General features: G+C 40.4%; 1 protein-coding gene across 1 annotated transcript in view; it reads left to right on the top strand.

Moving 5' to 3' along the window:
• The window catches only part of LOC106094757 (intermembrane lipid transfer protein Vps13D), a 502,283-nt gene that overhangs the window by 166,967 nt on the left and 314,331 nt on the right, over positions 1–20,985 (top strand). The window contains exon 9 of the mRNA XM_059360895.1: positions 3,591–3,978. Within this exon, the coding sequence (XP_059216878.1) occupies positions 3,591–3,978 (388 nt within the window). The remainder of the gene's footprint in view (positions 1–3,590; positions 3,979–20,985) is intronic.

Raw genomic sequence — 20,985 nt, 5'->3', positions numbered from 1 at the left:
GACATTTTTCTCTACGAGCTATGAATCTTTTCAACGCACCAATAAACGCCTCTGTTGTGAGATCCGTTACTACTTCGCGATGCACAGTCTTTGTCGCGAAGCAACAGAATACCGCGTTATACACCTTGTGTGGTCTTTTGCCCCTAATTTTGTAATGATACAAGGAACGCTGGCGTGATTCTGCTAGATGGGAGATTTCCCATGATTTCATCGTACTTAGGTTTTGCTCGTGTACACTTTACACAGCCTTGTACAACATTTCGTACCATCGCCTTTCCTTTGATTATCCAAAATTTCTGCCTGCCTTGATATGGCCAATAGCAACTGAGAGCCATTGTGTTTGTCTTCCCATTCAATCGTATCCAGGATCAGTTTCAGCATAGGATCTGTGTATGGTAACAGCTTAAATGTCTTGCGTCGTATGCAAAATGCCTCTTCCAACCTACCACCGACTCCTAATATTCCTCTATCATCTAAAAACGGGGTTAGACTGTGTATTGAACTAGATTTGTTTGTTCTCCGTGCTTTCGTTACTGCTGGACTTCTTTAGCAAACTCCGACACCTGAACAGTCTTGATTATCAGCTGCATGGAGCTGTCCAACTCTGCCGGGGTCAAAACTTCAATGGAGTTTCCGACCTGTCTATTGAATTTCCAACCAATCGTCCACCTTAAAATTCTTCGGAAGTGCTAGTGCACCCAATGGGCAATGTATTCAACATATAATGCTCGAGCTCCTGGTCTGGGGAATTTCTCCATACTATCAGTTGATACTTGCGATCCATCTTTTCGACCAGTACTTGCATGTACATCTTTTCAGTGTCTATCGTAAACACAAATCTTGGTAATCTGAACCGCAGAAACATTTCAAACAAATCTCCTTGAACCTTCGGACCTGAATGTAGAATATCGTTAAGTGACCATCCTGACGACGATTTATAGGAAACGTCAAACACAATCCTGAGTTTCATTGTACTGCTATCTGGTCATAAGACACAATAGTACGGAATGAAGTAATGGCGTCGCGCACCTCTCTTGATTGTATTTTTGTCATGTGTCCCAGTTTTCATATTCCTTCATGAATTTAGCACATTGATCTCGGAGACCAGCATCCTTCGCAAGTTGACGCTCTAATGAAAATAACCTGGATGCAGCGATATTGAGTGACTCGGATATTTTCTCTGAATCATCGGCAAATGGCAATCGTACTACAAATCGGCCTTCTTCATTGAACGTTGTGTGCTGGTTGAACTCATTTTCACACCTTTCATCTGGTAGCGTCAACTCCTGGCCCCCACTCCCAAAACTTTTTTAACAAGCCCTCAAAGGCCCGCTCTCTCTCCAAGAATTGCACACGTTATGATTCATGAATCCATCTGGGCTCTTCCATCCTAGTTAGTACAGAAAGCTTCTTAGACATTCTAATTTCTTATGTTAAGATCAGGTCGAAGTAAAACTCAGCTCCAAGTAAACCGTCCATTTTGCCAGTGTTGCGGCATATCCTCTGGGATCGGCCATGACGAGATGTCAATACTTCTACTTGTTTGAGGTGGAATGATGGATTGCAACACAAACGGTTGTAGGCGAGTTGTTAGTGACTGAAGTTCTACGTTGTCTCGGTGATTTGTTGTTCTTAATCTTCCGCCAACGCCTTCGATGCAAAGAGATGCTTCTATTTGCTCAATGCCCAATCTCTGCCTTAGTCGTTCTGACACAATATTAATCTGTGAGCCGGAATCGTCTTTACTTCGCAACATCTTCGTCTGCTGAGTTTGCACCACTGTTGTCTTCTCTCTACCTGGTTCTTTTTGTGGTGAAATGTAATAGTGTATAATGCTTTTGCTGACACTTCTGGCGCGTTCTACTTGTACATGTCCTCGACTGATGGTCCTCCTCAGAGCAATTCAGGCACAACTTACTCCTTATGACACAGTTTTATCTTTGGTTGCAACAATATAAGGGATGGTCTGCCTTACACATTTGGCATTTCCGTGTTGTTGTTGAGGCGGTTGTCACTGTGGGCCTACTCTTATGAATCCCGTTGACTGCCTCCAACGACTCAAACCGGCACTTCAGACTTCTCATGAAATATTCCATTTGGAGTTCCTTTGAGTTTACTATTGACTGCTCATACAATACATGAGTAGCCTTGTCCATCTTCTTTGTTAGGAAATGGACTAAGAGTGGATCCCACTCTTTCGGATTCACACCAAGGCCTTCTAATGCCAACGACAATTCATATAGGCTATCATGAAAGTCCTTGACTGACCTGCAATCGCCCGACATGTTGGGTTGGTTCCAGAATCTTTCCAGTATCGTCGATACTTGAACTCTTGTTATCAAATCTTTCTTTAAGCGTTTTCCACGCGATGTCATAGTTGGACTCAGTAATCTTTGGCATATTCACTTAATTTGATAATTGGTTGTGAAGATGATTCCTGATCAACCTGTTTTCGCATCCAACACAAAGTAAGCCTCCGCGTCGTACCCAACCAATGCTGGGTCATCGTATCTCTCGAACATGGTGGATCTATTCCACATTTGCCCACAACCTGTCTATTTTGGCCACTCTTTGACAGGCCGCAGCTTGGCCTGAACTGCCCTTTACCAACATCTATACTGACCGTATGAGCGCTCTCTGACGTCTCTATAAAGCCGCTACACTGCTGCTTCCGGGAGTGGTCTCTGAGCTTCTTTATCATCTTTGAATGCCGCCGCCATAGCAGCTGCCATTCCATCGACTGCCGCACGGTACTCTTCTCCTATTGCCTTGTAAACGTCTGCTGCCACATGAGGATGTGACTTATAATCGTATTCTATTCTTATTTCGATCAATCTCCGCCCAGGTTCATAATTACCTTTCTCAGTTCGGTAACTACTGCTTCCTGATGTACTAAAAATGACACGCAATATCCTTCTTGGCCTGATTGGACCTGTGTAACTCAAAACCCTTGATGTGTGGAACTGATGTCAACTTATTTTTTTTGGATATGTTGCCGTCTAGAGATTTCCGGACTCACACCGCTTGATGTCAAGGAACTATTGTTCTTATTTCTCAAATAAATGTTTCGGTTTCCTTACCACTGGTGGGGTGAAATTTATACGGGAATGGTTGCTGATTGGGATTCTACCGATTGCTGCGAAATGGTCCTGTCGGTTGATGCGTGTAACAAAACAAGGCGGGGTCACCAAATGTTTATTTAAAATTTTAGCTGATGTACTCATCACATTAATTAAATAATTTAAGGTCAGATTTACTTTCAAAACGTCGATATACACATTTTATCATTTTGCCTTTTCATTCATAATCAGTGCAGTTTTTCCCGTGATTTTCGAAAAAAAAAAACTAAATTTCCACAATGTAATAATTGTAAGCTAATGGTCTTAGTAGCCATAGCTTCTATTTTATTATGTACTAAATAATATTTACTAAAAACTCAGTATTTATAAATAAATAATGAATGAACCATGAAACGCATTTTATCGGCCGATGTTAACGCATCATAACTTGTAATTTAACTGGCAGTAGCATTACAACAAAATTGTCCTTATAGCCTAAATGATAATTGGGATGTGTGATTGTAATTACAGGCTCGACGTTGTGTTTAGCAGTCCGGTTCTAGTACTTCCAAAATCTTGTGAGAGCACTGAAGTTTTGGTTGCAAATTTGGGTAAAATTACTGTGCGTAACAAACAAGAAAAATCAAGCAGCGATGCAGCAAACATACGTAAGGAAAATGAATGTATGTGGAACGAGCGAATAACATATTTCATCGATGTCAGAAACATAAATTTGTTTTCCTTGCATGCGCCAAAGAGGAAAGTAGGTGACTCAAAATTTTGCCAGAGAGCCAATGAGATGTATTCTTGTCAAAAAGATGCTATACCTATTCTACATGATACAGCATTATTGTTCCAATGTGTTTACGAGTTCAATGATAGCACAAAAGGTAGCGGGGAAATCGGGAATGCTCTTGTGGTAAGTGGTATAAGTAGGACAGTCATCGATATCAACATTTTCATCTGTGGTGTTATCTATGCCTGCTTTATTTATATATATATAAAAAAACACATATCCTTCATTTATTCCCTTTTACATATCAATACGCAAAATATTATGTCGTGGCGATCGGTTAACGTTTATTTATATTCAATCTTTTAATACATATAAAACTAATTAAAAGATAAATTGCATTGGATACCTCGGCACTATGACACTGTACCCTACGTCACTACTGTACGGTTTAACTAAGAAACCTGATTCGATTTCTTTTTGACAAATAATACCTCCAGCAGGTCCAGCAGTTTTTGAGAACATGTAGAGACATCTCCTTTAAATTTTGAATAATTAGAGCTGTTAGCGGAATCGTGTGCAAAATTTCAAGGCGCTAGTTTGTCAAGTCCCCGTTTGAACATGGCGAGGAAAGTACGATCTGGCACTGCACGGAAGCTGGACATTGAAAAGCTGCAGACACAACAAATGGCAGCGGCATAATCCACTCGATTGACCCAACTGCTTGATCAGCAGTTCCCCAAGGTGGGGTGATATCTCCGGCTCTGTTTAACCTCTACCTATCCTACATTCCACCCCCTCCAGATGGCATAGAGATCGTATCATATGCGGACGATTGTACGATCATGGCATCAGGCCCCCCACCCATTGATGACATCTGCGATAGGTTGAACGTCTATCTCAACGAGCTTGCCTCATATTTCGCTGCAAGAAATCTGAAGAAATCCGCCACCAAATCTTCAGCCACACTGTTCACTACAAATACGCGTGAGGTGAATACTGAGCTGACTGTGATGGTCGATGGAGAAATGATTCCGACCATCAAGTGTCCTAAAATACTTGGCGTCACATTTGACAGCCCTTACATATTCTCCCCACATGCCACAGCAATCTGCAATAAAGTCAAAAGTAGAAACAAGGTCCTCAAGTCACTCGCTGGCATCACTTGGGGTGCAGACAAAGAAACCTTGTTGACCACGTACAAAGCAATTGGCCGGTCTGTGGTAAGTTATGCTGCGCCAGTGTGGTCTCGTCAACTTTGTGACACGTAGTGGTATAATATTCAGATCTGTCAGAATGCCTCCCTCCGAACTGCGACGGGCTGTCTCATCAGTTTTCATGTGGACCACCTCCATCAGGAGACAAAGATCCTACCAGTGCGAAGACATAACTACATGCTGTCTAAGCAGTACCTTTTGGGCTGTTATCGCAGAAACCATCCAAATCATCATCTTGTGGATAGATACCCACCGCCCAGAAGCCTTAAGGTAGATCTACACGATCTAGAACGTGAGGTTCAGCGCTACAAGAGAGAACCTCTAGATCAAGCGGCATACCAAGCGGGTATGAGCAACATTCATGCAGACACGGTAGCAGACGCGGTAATTGGCTACCGGGTGAATGTAGTCCTTGAAGAACGACCGCCACCCATCGCACCCAAAGAAATCGACCTCCCCCGGCAAACCAGAGTGGTTCTGGCTCCAACAGAGCTAGGATTGATGCCGACGTGCAAGATGTATGTCCCGATTGTAACCAGGGACCGCACGATACACGTCACCTGTTTAACTGCCGGCCAGACCCACTCGACTCAGACCCAGATCCCTGTGGACGCACCCCATCTTAGTCGCAGAGTTCCTGGGTCTTGACACTCAACAGAATCAAGCAAACGAAAGATAGAGCACAATAAACTGATGATATAATGGCGCAGTGGCAAACTATTGCCCATTCCATGGAAAATGCCGCGAAATCCGTACTTGGGTACCGAAAGCCTCCTCCAAAAAATCCATGGTACGACCAAGAGTGTCGAGAAGCTACTGAAGCCAAGAATGCGGCATATAGAGCAACCCTGCAATCAGTAGCAACGCGCCAGATGAAGAGGAGGTATCGGGAGAAAAGGAGAGAGGAGAAACGTCTATTCCGCGAATTGAGACGTACAGGAGTCAGAATGAAGTCCGGAAATTCTACCAAAGAATTAAACACCAAACCGATGGCTTTGGTGCAGGCACATCCTCCTGCAGAGACAAAGAAGGAAATCTGGTAACTGACACAGACAACATGCTGAGGATATGGAAAGAACATTTTACCCAACTGCTAGTGTCCGATGTTGGCGGCGAAGAGGATACCGCAGAACCAATCCCTGATGATGGTATAGAATGTTTACCTCCGAGTCAGAATGAGGTCCAAGTAGCAGTAATCCGACCAAAGAACAACAAGGCAGCAGGAGCCGACGGGTTACCCGCTGAACTATTTAAGACCGGAGGCGACACGCTGTTAAGGCGTATGCATCAGCTTATCTGCGTAATCTGGCTAGAAGAACGCATACCCGATGATTGGAACCTCAGCTTACTATGTTCCGTACACAAGAAAGGAGACAAAACGGAATGTGCCAACTACACAGGAATTAGTCTCCTCCCCATCGCATACCAGGTACTCTCGAGCGTACTGTGTGAAAGATTGAAACCTAAAGTCAGTGAGATAATTGGGCCCTATCAATGCGGCTTTAAACCAGTTAAATCCACCCTAGACCAGATATTCACACTGCGTCAAATCCTGGAAAAGACCCGAGAAGGACAAATCAACACCTACTACCTCTTCGTTGACTACAAAGCTGCCTTCGATACTCCTTTACGTTCAAAGGTATTTCAAGCCATGTCTGAGTTTGGTATCCCTGGAAAATTAATAAGACTCTGCAGGATGACGCTTGCTGATACGCGATCCTCAGTAAGAATAGGAAAGAATTATATACGAGATGCAGAAGTGAATAGATATGGCACACTAATCACAAAAGAGCACATGCTACTTGCCTAAACCGACGATATCGATATCATAGGTCGGTCACCGGAAGTAGTAACTGCAGCTTTTGAAAGAATCGAAAGAGTCAGTGAAAATGGGTCTGGCAGTAAATGGAGATAAGACGAAATGGATGGTCTCCACTCCCAAAAAGCCTTGTACAACCGAACAGATAAAGAACATGGAGAAAGTTGGGAACCACAACTTTGAGATAGTCAGAAACTTTATCTACCTCGGCACCGCCGTAACCGAAACGAATGACACCAGTTTTGAGATAAAACGAAGAATAATACTGGCAAACAGATGCTACTTTGGACTAAGTAAGCAGTTTAAAAACAAGGCCATCTCTCGACAGACGAAGACTACACTTTACAAGACACTGATACTACCCGTGCTGTTATATGGTTCTGAAGCATGGGTACTTGTGAAAGCAGATGAGGCAGTGCTTGGAGTATTTGAGAAAAAGATTCTTCGTAAAATATATGGACTAGTTTGCGTTAACGGAGAATATGGGCGACGTATGAACCACGACCACGAGCTGTATGAGCTGTATGACGACGATAGCATAGTTACACGCATCAAAATACAACGGCTGCGTTGGCTAGTTCATGTTGTCAGAATGGATGAAGAAGCTCCAGCAAAGAAGTCTTTTGAAGGCAAACACGGTGGTACACGCAAATCGGGAAGACCAAAAGCCCGATGGAAAGATCAAGTTGTGGGAGACACCTCGAACTTCGTGTCAGAGATTTTAGAATGAGCGCAGAAGATCGAGGCGCTTGGAACGCTATTCTACATTACGGCTAGTGGAAGAAATATTCTTTCATAGCCAATTAAAGTAAAGTAAAAAGTTTGTCAAGTCTGTCACCTCGACATTTTGAAAAAAATCTTCATTTGTGGTCCGATTTTCAAAAATTCTTTTTTTTTTTTTTTGCTGGAGTTATACAATATCTCCGCTGGTTTCGGGGATAAACGAGTACTAATTTTTATTTGTTGAAATTTTAGCCTAGATTGTCTTCGTATTTTGTAATTTGCGAAGGTATTTGTGGTTCGATTTTCATGCATGATTTGAATTCGACAAAATTTAGAACGACTGTGCCGCAAAAGTTGTACAGATTGAAAATCAAAAAAATGTGAAAAATTGTTTTTTTTTCGCATTTTTCGTAAAAAAAGTATTTTCATCGATTAGTGTTTATTGAAAAAACTTTCTTAAATACCTTAATTTTTTCGTTGTTTAAAAAATTAGAAAAACCCCTCGAGTTCCAAAACTCCAAAGCCCAGATTCCCCAAGTGGGCACGTTTTTACTCCATATGACCTTCAATTTGAATTTTTGTTTTCAGAAAAATTCAATTTTTCCGCTATTTTTTTGATGAATGTCAGAGTCATGAATGTGGAAAAAGAATTAGTGTAAAAACAGGTATCTGATATAAATGTCCTTAAAAAACCAAATATAAATTGCTTACAAAAATCCACAAAATACCCCTTTCGGACAAAGAGGGTTTCAAGATCGGCATTTTTTTGTAAATTTGCTGTGAATCCTAACCTAACCTTACCTACAAGTATTGTTAGGTGATACAATTTTTTTGCACGGGTTGAGGGAACATATGGAGTAAAAAAAAAGCATGTGCCCAATTGGGTTTTTTCAATTTTTTTAATAACAAGCTGACAATTTTGAAGTACATATAGCAACCGTATAAGTTGACATATATTTACTTTTCAAATGATCTTCCAGATGGCAATATTAAGGTTCCGTCAGTCCATGACTGTGTCGCTGGCAGTAGCGCCTCGGAATCGACCTCAAGGTTCATCTCAGGTGTTCGATCGGAAACCTCTTCCCTTCCTTCCAGGTTTGTTATTGTCTGCTCCCATCCTCAATCCATTCTCCCATCGCCTTAGTCTCATAGTCGCAGTGGCTGCCTCATACTTAATCTGTATGTCAATGATTCGAATATCTAGAACAGTCTCCAGTGCCCAAGTGGGCGTGGTCGTCATCGATCCACCTATGCCAAGACAACATGTTCTCTGAACCTGTTGCATGGTCCTTATGTTGCCCTTTTTCCCCATAGCAGTCCACCAAACTTCTGAGGCGTAAGTAAGTATTGTTCAAATCACACTCATGTAAGGCCAGTGGACTATCCTCCAATTCAGGCCCCATTTTGAGCCTACGGGCCGTCTAAATAGAACCCAACATCTGTGAGTCTTCTCAGTACGCTCTTGAATGTGACACTTCCAATTAAGATATTAAAATCGTTTTATTAAGGAAGCGTGGTGCATCAAATTAACCCATCTTCGTCTTCCTCGTGAACAGGCATATTTCCGTCTTCTCTGGATTAACATTGAGACCTCTGTGTTTAGCCCAGTCAACCTTCGACCCTTTCGACCCTTCTGCATAGCTGGTTCGAATCCTTTACCCTGCGAAGTATTATAACGTCGTCTTCATAGCAGAACGGTTCAAATCCCTCCTCAGTTAGCATCCATAATAGGTTATTTATGGTGGTCACACAAAGGAGAGGCATTAAAATGCCCCCTGCGGCGTACCCTGTGCCACTTTCTCACTTATATTTATGTTATGAGACCCGCAATTAACCACCTGTTCCATAGCAAATGGTTTATCCAGTCTCTAAAGATCCGGTCCACCCAGTACTGGTCTAAGGGTTTGATTAATGTGTCGGTCCGCAAATTGTTAAACGCCTCCTCAATGTCAATGCAAACCGCCAGTGTGCACGTCTTGGCATCGAAGGATTCTTCTATTTTATGCACAACCTCATGCAGGGCAGTCTCCACCGACCTTCCCTTGACATAGGCATGTATCTACAATACGTTCCATGTTCTTGAGTCGAAAGGACGTAAGGTCTTTAGGTATGTAGACCTTTGGTGTCGCATAACTTGCCTTGCCGGGCTTGGGTATAAATACCATATTTGCATCCTGCCAGGCTTCCGGAGTATATGCAAGTCTTAGGCACGCTTTGAAAATAAGGGCCAGATGAGGTGCCAGATAGTCGTACTGCTTTTGTGGTAACGTCGGAAATATTCCATCAGGCCCGGGTGACTTAAATGGTATGAAGCTCCTCAAGGCTTCCTTGACCATAAATTTCGTTATTGCGAGATTCCGGTGTCTCCGTGAGTCCCGTGGAAAATGGGTTTTCATCAAAAGCTTCAACATGTCCTCTGTTGTCTCTGCTCTCACTCCCATATCGTCTACTAACGTTTCAATTTGTACATGGGTCGCAGAAAAGCTTCCAGGAGGCACGTTTTATCGCTCTGGCAATCTTATTCTATTCCTTGAGCAGTGTAAAATACACATCCCAATATACTTCCGCTTTTGTATGACGTACTATGTTATAAATTCTGCGGACTCTTTAGCAATGTTGCGAATCTCCCCTGTCATCTAGGGTTTTTCTTGGTGTGTTTTCCTTTCACGAAGAGGACAACTATCTTAACTTTGTTCCTGGTCGTCCATGGCTCCTGTATTAAGGTAGTTTTATCTGGATGACCTCAATCATTGATCCTCCATTGGATGGGCTTCTTGGGAGTGGGTGATGGTCTCATCGTCTGCTCCCAGTTCTTTAGACTGCATTGCCTATGATAGTCTTTCCAATATTAAGAGAGGCGGTGATTGTGTCGTCGTCGGCCTCCTGTCCGTTAGGCGGTATTGAGTGTCGCGGTATTGACTGCACCGCCTGATAGCTCAATATGAAGATATTTGTCTATCCTAGTCTTCCCAATCTTGAAAAAGTTCTCTCGTTGCTATGCTCCCACTGCTTAAGGCATAATACTCAGCAGAGGGGATATTCAAAGGTGAGGAGTGAACGAGCGAAAGGCAGATTGGGATAAATTTCGGCATAAATTCAGCACGTCTATCCCTTCTAGACCAGAAAAGGAAGTGAAAACTACGGATGATATAGACATAGTACGTCAGCATGCCCTAGTTCAAAGCCAAGGGGCAAACAGCGACCGCCATGGTGGACCCCAGAGCTGGTTGGTCTAAGGAAGGACTGCAGAAAACTCTTCAACAGAGCAAAAGCCACAAGAGCACCACACGGTTGGGACATCTATAAGGCTGAGCTAAGAAAATATAAGGGCGAGCTGAGAAAGGCTCAGAACAAATCCCATGTAGAATTCTGCAGCTCCGTGGAGGATACATCTGAGGCCTCTAGGCTAAGGAAGATTCTGTCCTCGAGTCCTATTACGGTGGGGTATATGCAGAAGTCAGAGAATGTATGGGCAATGTCTAGTGAGGAACCACTAGAACAACTCGTTGATACACATTTCCCGGGAAATTCTCCAACGGACATTGTGGCGCTAGAAGAGGTTATCAATGGTATGTATTCGTCGGTTGTTATTAGAGAAATTGTGTCTGATCGGAAAATGCTTTGGGCGATAAGAAGTTTCGACTCTTTTAATCGCCAAGCCCTGATGATGTATAAACGGTTGTAAATAAAGTAAATAATAAAACTTCCATTACATGTGAATGGTTGTAAGACACTGACTTTATTAATGAAAAACATCATCCTTATATACTACTCAAATTTAATTACAAACTAAAGATCTGATTCTGGGTGTAGACAGTCATAGATAAAAACCCTCTTAAGAACATTTCCCAGAACACATCACAATTCAGGCGACTAGTATCCTAAACAAACCCTAATAACATGAACACATATGCTAATCAAATGCTTATCGCTCAAGTCCTTGTGTGCGCTTGGTAATCCCGAAGTATTTTATTACGTTTACCCTTCATCTGAATAACACATGCTTATCAGTCTCACACATGCGCGCTGTCTACATTATCAATTTTACCACGCCATTAAAATATCATTAAGATTCACTTTTCTCAGAACCAAACACATTACCCAAAATTTTATGTTTAGAAATCTAAACATTCTGCGGGCGGCCAAAGAGAAATATAAAATATTGCTACTTATCCTAATAAACTGTAAAATGGACTCTAAGTTAAAATATATATAAATCTAAACATTAAGCGGGCGGCGAACGACAACTACTTCATCCCTTCTTGTTAAATATTTGTAACCACATAACTTAACAGTACTATTATTTTAACCGATGTAGACATTCCTTGAGATGGACTGGATTCGCCTTTATCATGCGAATTTCTTCTCTTAACTTTTCAATCGTTGACGAGTGATCGATTGAACAGTTTTGACAATTAACTAAACCGGACGGCTCGAAGGACCAATGTAAATAAAGTAAATAATAAAACTTCCATTACCTTTGAATGTTTGTAAGACACTGACTTTATTAATGAAAAACATCATCCTTATATACTATTGTACTAAAAATTAATTACAAACTAAAGATCTTATTGTAGGTGTAGACAGTCATAGATAAAAACCCTTTTAAGAACATTTCCCAGAACACACCACAACTCAGGCGACAAGTATCCTAAACAAACCCTAACAACATGGACACATATGCTAACCAAATGCTTATCGTTCAAGTCCTTGTGTGCGCTTGGTAATCCCGAAGTATTTTATTACCTATACTCTTCATCTGGATAACGCATGCCTATCAGGTTCACACATGCGCACTGTCTACATTATCAATTTTACCACGCCATTAAAATATCATTAAGATTCCCTTTTCTCAGAACCAAACACATTACCCAACATTTTATGTTTAGAAATCTTAACACCGGTTGAATTGCAAGCTATGTCTGATCGATTAGAAGTCAGGGATTGTATCAGAATGTTTTATATACTTGTAGGATGGAGGGACACAAAGATCATTTTCATTTCGAAAGCAGAAAAACGCTACCACACGAAGATGAAAGATTTTTTCTATTTATTTATTTGATTATTATGGAATTATAAGACACAAGTGGCCGATTAACAATCACAATATTCTGCATGTATAACAACTACTCATAAAAAATAAATTAATAAATGCATAATTTAATTCTAATCTTATTAATAAACCCTATCACGGCTTAGCATAAAGAAAATATTATTTACCAGAAAATATTATTAAAAATTTTCTTCCTATTAGTCTTCCTATTTCTTGATATTGAAGGTGCTTTCAATAATGTAAAACCGACGTCACTCATGAAGGAGTTGGAGTCTCTAGACATCAACTCTACCGTAAGAAAGTTTATTAATAACTTACTTAGTAAAAGATGCACAACGGCAGGCTTGGGATTTGTGGATGTGCGAAGATGTGTTAGCAGAGGAACACCTCAATGAGGTGTACTGTCTACTACTTTGGAATACAGCCATTAACAATATGCGTGTTTTTCTGGACAGAAAATTGAACTTCAAATCTAACATTTTGGAAAGAGGAAGAAAAGCTTCTCTTGCCTATAAACCTGCAAGAGGGCCATTGGCAAAAGTTGGGGGTTTATGGGTTTATTGGGCATGTACTGCAGTTGTCAGACCAATAATGATATATGGTGTTGTGGTCTGGTGGATGGCGCTTCAAAAGTCCACCTACTGCTAAATAATTAACCGGATCCAAAGGATGGCTTGTTTGTGCATCACAGCCCTGCTGAGGACGACACCATCTAATGCACTGAATTTAATGCTACATCTAATGCCTCTGGATATTGTGGCTACCCAAATTGCACCGACCACTGCCGTGAGGTTAAGGGAGCTTTCTCATTGGTCATGTGGCGGCTACGGACACTGTGTTATCCTTGTTACAATATCCGATGTTTCAGGCAGTGTGGATTTCACTCTACCTCAGCAGCGTTTAAATCAAAAGTACTGTACCACTATTCCTGACAGAACCAATTGGAACTACGATATCCCTGGAAACAGAAGTTACATATCGGATGGTTGTTACTAAACTACCAGTTGGGCTTTGTGGTGTACTGTAAAGAACTGGTCGTATTGAAAAGGTTCCCCGACCACTGCAGTGTGTATCAAGCAGAGATCCTTTCAGTTAAAGAAGTAGTGGAATGGCTTAGATATAATGCAATTACGACGATTGGCATAAATATCTTCTCAGACAGCCGTTAAATTCCTGGAGAACGTATTTCTGAACACAAAAATCGCCCTCGATTGTCACAGATCTCTTAACGAGATGGCTGAACAGTTCAAGACTCACCTGTTCTGGGTGCCGGCCCCAGGGAATTGTAAATCGGACAAGCTTGCGAGACTAGGAACTACCTTACCCATTCGCTGGAAACTGAAATCTATGGGTATGCCTCTAGCGACATGTAAGCTAAGTTTTCAGGACCTGGTCCGAAGGGCAACGAATGATAGATGGTTTCAAAGAGGGGGCTGTGAGCATTCCAAAACTAAGTGGACTTAACTAGACTTGAAGAGGTCTACTGCTTTGCTGTCATTGGCTAGAACAGACGTCTGAGTCATTGTGTCCGTCATGACAGGTCACTGTCTAATCGGACTAGCAGTCAGAAGGAGTTCCCCTTAAGGTTCTCATTTCTTTGAGAACCTGTCTAATTTAGTGGATGTGGACATTCGCAAGTTATTCAGCTTTTTAAAGCGATCCCGATGGTTCAACGGTAGGAACTAGAAGGCATTTTCCTTCTTCTGTTTCTGTGGTATCACAATGGACGAAAACGTCAAAGTGAGGCTGATGGAAGGCTGCGACTTAAACCGAACCTAACCTAACCTAGCTTCTCTGTAAAATTGTGTATATCATCATATCATAAGCTCATAGTGATTTCTTCGATATTTTCAATTATAAAGTAATAATAATTTTTATTAAACAATTGTAAAATTGAAGTGTGTTATGTCCATTCAAAATAATATATGTAATTTGTATTACATGCATGGTTTACAAAAAAATTTACTGAATTTTTAATTAATATTATTTTTTCGTCTAAAGATATCATAGTTATTAGTTTGCAGTTTTTTGTTAGTATACAGTGAGTGATGGCTTTTTATTCATTATTTGGTAATGATACAATTGTTCTTATTTAAACATGTGTAAACGCTTCTGGAATTTTTATTTCTTATACTAAATTAGTATTAATTAAAGCTGTTATTCCTTGTTGTAAAGATTTTAGTTTATTAAAATCATTATTGTATTTGTAGATTTCATTATTTGATAGAATATTTTGGTTAAATACAAATGCAAATTTTGCCCATGGACTTTCCACTAAGGAACAGGGGCAAACTTCTCACATATCAATGAGTGCAGTCCGATTCAAGTTTTAAGCTCAATGATAAGGGGCCTCCTTTTTATAGCCGAATCCGAACGGTGTGCCGCAGTGCGACACCTCTTTGAAGAGAAGTTCTACATGGCATAGTACCTCACAAATGTCGCCAGCATTAGAAGGGGAAAACCACCGCTGAAAATGTTTCTGATGGTCTCGCCAGGATTCGAACCCAGGCGTTCAGCGTCATAGGCGGACATGCTAACCTTTGCCCTACGGTGGCCTCCGAATATTTTGGTTAACTATTCCGTATTTAACTGAAACTACAGCTATTTTGTATTTTATTTGTTCTATTTTGCGTTTTAACAATTGAAGTTTTTTCTTTTGTTGTAAGTGCATATGTTGTTGGTATGCTTGATTTTCCAGTTCTGTTATAGCATTTAAAATTTTTTTCAATTTCTTTTCTATTGCTTTGTATAATATGTTTTTGTTTGTTCTATTATTATATTAAAATGATTGTTTATATGTATTTGTCCATTTAATGTTTCGGCAGTTTGTAATAAATGGTTTTGTATATTCTGTCCATCATTATCGTCCATATTCTCAAATGTCCACTTAGAAAAAGGAATATGCCTTCTAGTTCCGATCGTTGAACCATCCATATCGTTTTAAAAAGCCCAACAACTTGCGAATTTTCACATTCGCTAAATCAGACGGGTTCTCAAGGAAATGAGAAACTAAAGTGAAACTCCTTCTGACTGCTAGTGCGGGTCAAAAACACACAGAAGGTGTTCTATTGTCGTTTCCTCTTCGATGTCCTCACAGCTTCTGCAAAAGTCGTTACTGGCAGCCCTCAGTCTGTCAACATGTTTTCCGATTAGGGAGTAACCTGTCATGACGGACGCAATGATTGAGACGTTAGTTCTAGCCAGTGACAGCAAAGCGGTAGACCTCTTCAAGTCTAGATTAGGGCACATAGTTTTGGAATGCTCACATTCCCCTCCTTGTGACCATATGTCATTCGTTGCCCTTCGGGCTTGGTCCTGAAAATTAAGCTTACATGTCGCTATAGGCAAACCCACAGGTTCCATGAAACGTGTAAGGTAGTTCCTGGTCTGACAAGCTCGTTCAGAACAGATGAATTTTGAACTGTTCAGCCATCTCACTGAGAGATCTGCGACAGCCGAGGACGGTTTTTATGTTCAGAACTACGTTCCTCAGGGATTTAATGGCTGCCTGGCTGTCTGAGAAGATATTTATTAATCGTTGTTATGATATTATATCTTAGCCATTCCACCACTTCCTTAATTGCAAGGATCTCCGCTTGATACACACTGCAGTGGTCGGGTAACCTTTTTGATATGACCAGTTCTAGATCTTTAGAGTACACCCCAAAGACCACCTGGTCGTCTAGTTTGGAACCATCCGTATAGATTTCTATGTAACTTCTATTACCAGGGATATTATACTTCCAATTGGTTCTATCAGGAATAGTGGGACTGCACTTTTTGTCAAAAAGCGCATCAGGCAGGTTGTAATTCACACTGCGTTGAACATCGGTCATTGTATCACGGATAAGACAGTGTCCGTAGCCGCCCCATGACCAATAAGAAAGTCAGTGGTTGCAGCTATTTGTCTAGCCATGATGTCCAGAGGCATTGGATGTAGCGTAAAAGGTGTCGCCCTCAGCAGGGCTGTGATGCACAGATGGATCCGGATGAGTATTTAACAGTAGGTCCATCAGACCTCCACACCATTGTATATTCCTTGACAGCGAGAGAGCCTTCTATGTAGCTAGTCAGCTACATAGTGCGCCGTGGTAGCTGTTTCAATCGATTTGCCTTTACTATACGCATGCTGCTGCTGCTGCTGCGACAGGCGATCTCCAGGGATCTTTGCCCTAAGATATGTTTCTATCAACCTCTTAAGAGTCTTCAGCATAAAGGATGATAGACTAATAGAACGGAAATATTTCGCTTTTGTGTGGTAAGGGTTTCCTGCTTTCGGAATGAAAATTACCTTCGTGACCCTCCATCCCACAGGTATATATGATATGCTGATACAAACAGAGTATATCTGCCTAAACCAAGGAACCAGTCTATCATACACAGCTTGTAATTTAGCCAGTGATACACCATCAGGGACTGGCGACTTAAAGGAGTAGGTACTTCTTATCGCCCAAAGGATTTCGGCTCAGACACAATTCCCCTTTTTTTGAAATCGCTTTGGAAATCAAGATATTTTGTTTTTAAGTTTGGTCAACGAACCGCAGTTTGGTAATATCTGGAAGGAATGTGTTCAACATTTTGGCATGTATGGAAAGGTAAGGGAGAGTACTATTTTACCATGTAATCAGCGGTAGCTGAAACATACGCCTACAAAATGGAGGCCTACATTTGTATAAACTTTGCTGGCCACATTCTGGAAGAGATTAACACAGAAAAGTGGTCTCAATCAATCCGCCAATGCGTTGATGTTGAGTGAACTCGTTATAGAAATCGAGATATTTATATTTTTTCCAAAGAGCATGCGAACCTCAGTTTTGACATCTCAGGAAAGAATTTTCCATAAAAGTGTTTATGTTTGGAAAGCAGAAGGAGATTTTTATTCCACCATATGATCAGCGTCTCGGCAGCTGGAACACACTCCAATAGAAAAGATTCCTACATTTTTATAAACTTTGCGGGCCACATATCTGGAGATAATTAATACAGAAAAGTGGCCTTCCAATCAAAGCCCCAAGGGAGCATAATCCGCCAATGTATTGATGTTGACTGAACTCGCTGTAGAAATCGAGGTATTTAAATTTTTCTAAATGGGAATGGGAACCTCAGTTGGACATTTCTGGAAGGAATTTTCCAAAAAAGTTTTTATGTTTGGAAAGCTAAAGGGGAGTACCATGCTCCTATATAATCATCTATTCTGTAGTTGTAACGAGAACATATAAAGCGTATCATAACTTTTAACAAATTTTAGACCTGTTCCAGCCAGAAGTCAGGCGAGATTGAAACACAAAATTAAAATTAATATATCTCAGGGAATTTTGGGCGGATTTTGGAAAATTTGACATCAAAAGAGATCTTAAAGTTGGTCTCACTGCTATACCTACATTTGTACAGCAATTTACAGCACATACAGTTTTGTCAAAAATATTGAAAGGCTTTTTTCGGGTATTTTTAGAAAAAATTAAATCAGAAATGTGGCTTTCAAAAGAAAGGGGAGCTACCGTTTGAGCATCTCTGGGTGGAATTTTCCGAAAAATCTTATAATTTTGGATAGCTAAAGGAAGCACAATGCTCCATATAATGGATCATCTCAAAAATTAAAATTTATTAAATTGTTGATAACTGGGGATAGAACCTAAACACCAAAATCTACCGCGTGCGGGTTGTCCACCTTTAAAACGCGAAATATATTCTATTATTGCTTGGAACGTCAGCCAATGAAGTGACAAAACTTGGAAGCAGACTTCTAAAAATAGAAATGTTGTACGGGGTACTTATAAAAGAACAAACGCCATTCACTCTTTGTGTGGTTGTTTGTGTAATATGGCAGCATCAAAGTAAAAAGCACACCTAAATGAGAGAAAACAAGTAAAAGCGTGCTAAGTTCGGCCGGGCCGAATCTTATATACCCTCCACCATGGATCGCATTTGTCGAGTTGTTTTCCCGGCATCTCTTCTTAGGCTAAAGAGGATATAAGAAAAGAGTTGCTCTGCTATTAAAACGATATCAAGATATGGTCCGGTTCGTACCACAATTAAGTTAAATGTTGGAGACCTGTGTAAAATTTCAGCCAATTCGTATAAGAATTGCGCCCATTGGGGCTCACGAAGTAAAATAGAGAGAACGATTTATATGGGATCTGTATCGGGCTATAGACCGATTCAGAACATAATAAACACGTTTGTTGATGGTCATGAGAGGATCCGTCGTACAAAATTTCAGGCATATCGGATAATAATTGCGACCTCTAGGGGTCAAAAAGTCAAGATTCCAGATCGGTTTATATGGCAGCTATATCAGGTTATGAACCGATTTGAACCTTATTTGACACAGTTGTTGAAAAAATAAAATACGTCATGCAAAATTTCAGCCAAATCGGATAGGAATTGCGGCTTCTAGAAGCTCAAGAAGTCAAATCCCCAGATCTGTTTATATGACAGCTATATCAGGTTATGGACCGATTTCAACCATACTTGGCGCAGTTGTTGAATATCATGACGAAATACCTCGTGCAAAAACTCATTCAAATCGGATAAGGATTGTGCCCTCTAGAGGCGCAAGAAATCAAGACCCAAGATCGGTTTATATGGCAGCTATATCAGGTTATGAACCGATTTAAACCATACTTGGCACAGTTGTTGGGTATCATAACAAAACACGTCGTGCGAAATTCCATTCCAATCGGATAAGAATTGCGCCCTCTAGAGGCTCAAGAAGTCAAGACCCAAGATCGGTTCATATGGCAGCTATATCAGGTTATGGACCGATTTCAACCATACTTGGCACAGTTATTGGATATAATAACAAAACACATAGTACAAAATTTCATTTCAATCGGATAAGAATTGCGCACTCTAGAGGCTCAAGAAGTCAAGACCCAAGATCGGTTTATATGGCAGCTATATCAGGTTATGAACCGATTTCAACCATACTTGGCACGGTTGTTGGATATCATAACAAAACACGTCGTGCAAAATTTCATTCTGATAGGATAAGAATTGCGCACGCTAAAGGCTCAAGAAGTCAAGACCCAAGATCGGTTTATATGGCAGCTATATCAGGTTATGAACCGATTTCAACCATACTTGGCATAGTTGTTGAATATCATAAGAAAATACGTTGTGCAAAATTTCATCCCAATCGGATAAGAATTGCGCACTCTAGAGGCTCAAGAAGTCAAGACCCTAGATCGGTTTATATGGCAGCTATATCAAAACATGGACCGATATGGCCCATTTACAATACCAACCGACCTACAATAATAAGAAGTATGTGTGCAAAATTTCAAGCAGCTAGCTTTACTCCTTCGGAAGTTAGCGTGCTTTCGACAGACAGACGGACGGACGGACGGACAGACGGACGGACGGACGGACGGACAGACGGACGGACATGGCTAGATCGACATAAAATGTCGCGACGATCAAGAATATATATACTTTATGGGGTCTCAGACGAATATTTCGAGTAGTTACAAACAGAATGACGAAATTAGTATACCCCCCATCTTATGGTGGAGGGTATAAAAAGAAAATAAATCAGATTCTAAATATAGAATAATCCAGAGTTACAAATTATTCTTATTGGACGCTACGCAATTGTAGCCAGCAACACGTGGCGAAAACAGCGATATACTAATGAAGCGCACATAGGTATTTACTTATAAAGACAACATTTACCATAATTAAAAGTTAATGCGATCAAACAAATCTCATTTTAAGGTATAAAAAAATTTGAAACATCACTTAAGGCAAATAAAATTCCAATGCATGAAATGTCATCATTATATCAAAGTCACATATTAGTACTAGTTTTGCACTGATTGGCCATTAAATATGTTTTAGTTTAATGGCTATATGTATTATGCTATGTTCAGACCAAAGCTGTTTTGGGCAAACGACTCGTTTTCGCTTTATAATGCTCTAATTACGACTCGTTTTTCTTTTACCATTTATAATGGCAAAACGACACGTTTGCCATAAGAACCAGTGATTCGACGCACGTGAGATCAAATAAATGCCTAAATTGTGCAAAATATTGCCTAGATAATGTCTAAAAATAAAAATCAATTTTTTTTCCAAAAAAAATTATAAAATCAAGAAATAAATCTGAACAATAGTGCATCAAAACATTTCTGTTGCAGTGTGAAAAAGAGATATTGTATTTTCAAAACATCTCAACTAGTGTGAATGCTTGAGATGTTCTTCAAAACAACATAAGAAAAACGAGTCAATGTAGTTATGTTTTGTTGTTTGCAAACGTTATTCTTCAAACCACCAACAATATTTTATAATGCATTCTAGTTGTGATTTATCTATTGCAATATTTAATAAATATTGTATATTTTTACCATTTTTATACCTACCTCCCAGGATGTCATACTAAA

The sequence above is a fragment of the Stomoxys calcitrans genome, chromosome 1 (assembly GCF_963082655.1).
Source record: "Stomoxys calcitrans chromosome 1, idStoCalc2.1, whole genome shotgun sequence".
In the NCBI taxonomy this organism is placed as follows: Eukaryota; Metazoa; Arthropoda; class Insecta; order Diptera; family Muscidae; genus Stomoxys; species Stomoxys calcitrans.
This window is presented reverse-complemented; position numbering and strand designations above follow the sequence as displayed.